The following is a 3,559-nucleotide window of genomic DNA, read 5'->3' on the forward strand; positions in this document are numbered from 1 at the left end:
AGAGTGGGTGACCGACTTACTTTGATCCACAAACAACAGAGTGAACTGGTTCTTGGCAACGGCCGTCCTTAAGCTGAGCCGTGTAGGAGCCTGCATCTCCCTGAGACACCTGATCAAAACAGGATTTCCACCAGACCGCTGCCTTGTCAAAGTTAATCTTACGATGCTATGGAAGAGCACACGTCACGTCACATCAATTAATGCATGTACAAGCAGGTGCACACACTGCACGTCAATAAAACAATATTAGCTAGCAACATGTAGAAGACGAGAACCTAGGATGCAGTGCATCAACAATTTGACACTCAGGGCCTTTTCCACCACAAAGAACCGGTTTTCGGGTTCTTTCTCCCTCACTATATGGGATGAACCAGAGGCGAGCTTTTCCACCGAGAACCGAGTTTGGTTCCGAACCGTAAAGGTTGGTTCGGAATATATTCACAAGAATGAACCAAGGTTCCAAGAAAGTTGCCATCCCATAGGCGGCACTGGTGGCACTGAGAAAGAACCCGAAGCGGTTCTTTGCCGTTGGAAAAGGCCCCTCAGACACTAGGTAGATGTTTGCCCATAGATAGAGACAAGTTATATATCCGAGTACATACTGTACACCAATGAAACACGTACATTTGAGGTCAGTGTACTGACATTCATATCTACTGTAGCAAAATTGATTGTGAGTGTGCACTGATTGGCTTCGGCAATGAATGTGATTTATGATGTATGGGAAGCCTGAGGCCCCTAATCAACTAAATGGCTCTTCATTCACAGGCCTCAACTCTGTGGTTATTTGGAATCAACTGTTAAGAGCTGTTAATGATGCTACTGAGACGCTGGAAGACTAATGGGTGAGAGATGAACTCTGAAATAAATAAGATAAATGGATGGGAGCTCTTTAATAATAATCAGTATTTTACACACAGTATATGAAATTGCAATCACAACCATGCATAGCCTACTATTACATGCAGATCATTTTTCAGAATGAGAAAAACACATGTTATGTTTCACAATAACGTTAATCTCGAAACCCACCAAAATGCAAATGTTGAGTTCATTATGCCCAACGATAATGGTTTTTCTGTCTTTTTATAGTGCATGATTCACATTTATAAATTGCACTTGTGGGCAAATGGTAGGTGAAACTATTTGATTCTTTTTCCATACTCCACTCCATTATAGTACTGATAGTAAGTTAAGTGTTTATGAAATTGCTTTTCAATGAGAATTCTCAGCTCTTACAGTTTCCAAAGTCATATGAAGGTTTTGGCCAGGGAAATAGCAACCACAGCCCATTCATATTTAAGTCCTAATTCTTACATCCGTGGGGGTACTTATACATAATGTGTAAGTTAATGCACATTTCAATATGTATGGATTAGAGTATTATGCCCTATGCACACAGCATAATAATCACTGAAATGGTAGGACTGAGGTTTGTAATATCTTTCAGTCTATACATGATTAATGTGTGGATTTCTTTTCACTTTCACCTTGATCTCACTGGAGACCTTAAAGCCTCACAATGTAACCTTTTCTTTGTCCAATTTGTCTGTATGGTAGAGTATCTTAATTGCCAAATGTTCAATCATGTCCTAATCATGTATAAACTTTACATTACTTAGACAGTTTTACAAATTTCACACAATTTCTTTACATTTTGGACCACAATAGCCAATTTTACACTGAGGTGCCTACTCTTCCTTAGTGCCACCTCTTCCTGCTACCCTAATCCAAACAATAACTATTTCGACCAAAGCATTATTTTGACAATCATGATAATCTTTATTTTTATTTTTTTTACAGTGTGGCACTGCAGGGACCAGCTCAGTTGCCTTGTGGATAGAGTGTCTGCCCTGATACTGGGAGACCGGATACCAAAGACTATCAATATGGTATCCAATGCCTCCCTGCTTGGCACTCAGCATCAAGGGTTGTATTGGAGGTACGTCTCTGGGACACACCTCATGCCATAGAATGGACACAAGAGATAGGTTCCCCTGACCTATGGTTCAAATGGCTCTGGAACCATTGGTTCCCAAGGCTACTTACTTACTGTAGGGGCCGAGCCTTCTAGAAGAGGGACTCTGTGTTTGTGTGTGTGTGTGTGTGTGTGTGTTTGTGTGTGTTTGTTTGTGTGAGTCCAGGGCTAATCTGCTGGCTTGCCAGGCTAGGGCTAATCTGGCAAACCACTGGACCCTAAATATCAAATTGCTAGTGATATTGTTTTGTACAAAGGTTTCTAAAGATATATTCAGCATTTCTTCAAATGTGAATTTAAAAACTGAAAGCAATAAAAATTATATCAATCACAAAAAAAAAACCCAATATAATATGTTTTTATACCTTTTGAAATATTTAACTTTTTAAAGCTTTGATTTATACTGCAAGATAGGTCAGATTTGTGTTGAAACTGACCTTTGTCTGACCTCATAATATTGACATCATATGATGAGACTGTACCGGTATATGAGATCCACATGGACACCTCTCCATTATTAATCCTGTATTGTTAATAGTATGAAGTTCTGACTTCATGGCTTGAGCAGCAAAAGAACATCCAGTTAGTGGCATTTGTCTCACGGGCGTGCTGGCGATCTCTTGGGCGTTGCATATGAGACGAAGCTCAGCAGCGTTACTCAGGCTCTCTGTTGAAGCCAAGACGCACGCTGCCTTTCTCTGACACCTCCACCTGCCAGCCTGACTTCAGGGCTATTACTGCAGCGAGGGACACCACAGGTGGAGAGGCACATTAAGCAGAGGTCACATTTAATCACATTAAAGCACATTTATATTCCGTGATACAGCGGTGTCCTTGCCAAAAAGAACTGATCTACAAGTTAACAACGTGTCACATCGTGTTCCTTTTGGCAAGTGACACCCTCCTGCAATGGAGCATAAAATAAGCTTTACGCTCTCACTCAGTCACCATAGACAAAATAGAATGTTTATGTGATACATTTACATGTTGAATAATATTGTGCACAGATTTGCACAGATTAGGTCACAGAGATGGTACCTGTACATGTCAGCACTATGTAAAGTTTCACATTGATCCAGGATATGGATCCTAGGTACTAGGATATACACAGTATTTCCGGCCCTGGCCCTGATGCTTTTGTTGCAAGTGCCTGTGTGTGTATGTGTCTGTGTGTGTGTGTGTGTGTGTGTGTGTGTGTGTGTGTGTGTGTGTGTGTGTGTGTGTGTGTGTGTGTGTGTGTGTGTGTGTGTGTGTGTGTGTGTGTGTGTGTGTGTGTGTGTGTGTGTGTGTGTGTGTATGTGTCTGTGTGTATGTGTCTGTGTGTGTGTGTGCACGTGCCGTGCGAGAGCGTGTGTGCGTGTGTGTTGGCTTAAAAACAGGATAAAGCACCTTTCCCAATAAAACATTATATTTGCAGTACTTACATGGGTTTCTGACATGCCAGCCAAGTTCAGTCAATCTTTCAAGGTCTATAGGGACGAAAATAACAAGAGACAGCGAGTGAGTTCCACTTAATTAAAGTTAATATCCTAATCAGAATTAACATTTTGTGACAATGAACCCATTGCAGTTTGTTAGTGT

At 41.1% G+C, this 3,559-nt stretch overlaps 1 protein-coding gene across 1 annotated transcript in view; it reads right to left on the reverse strand.

Moving 5' to 3' along the window:
• myom3 (myomesin 3) overlaps positions 1 to 3,559 on the reverse strand; it is a gene marked incomplete at its 5' end in the record, with an annotated part of 95,148 nt that overhangs the window by 20,849 nt on the left and 70,740 nt on the right. Inside the window, 5 exon segments of the mRNA XM_080741357.1 lie at positions 21 to 57; positions 59 to 166; positions 2,581 to 2,656; positions 2,658 to 2,715; positions 3,403 to 3,447. Of these exon segments, the coding sequence (XP_080597483.1) occupies positions 21 to 57; positions 59 to 166; positions 2,581 to 2,656; positions 2,658 to 2,715; positions 3,403 to 3,447 (324 nt within the window).

The sequence above is a fragment of the Nannobrachium achirus genome, assembly GCF_963921795.1.
Source record: "Nannobrachium achirus genome assembly, chromosome: 2".
Classification (NCBI taxonomy): domain Eukaryota; kingdom Metazoa; phylum Chordata; class Actinopteri; order Myctophiformes; family Myctophidae; genus Nannobrachium; species Nannobrachium achirus.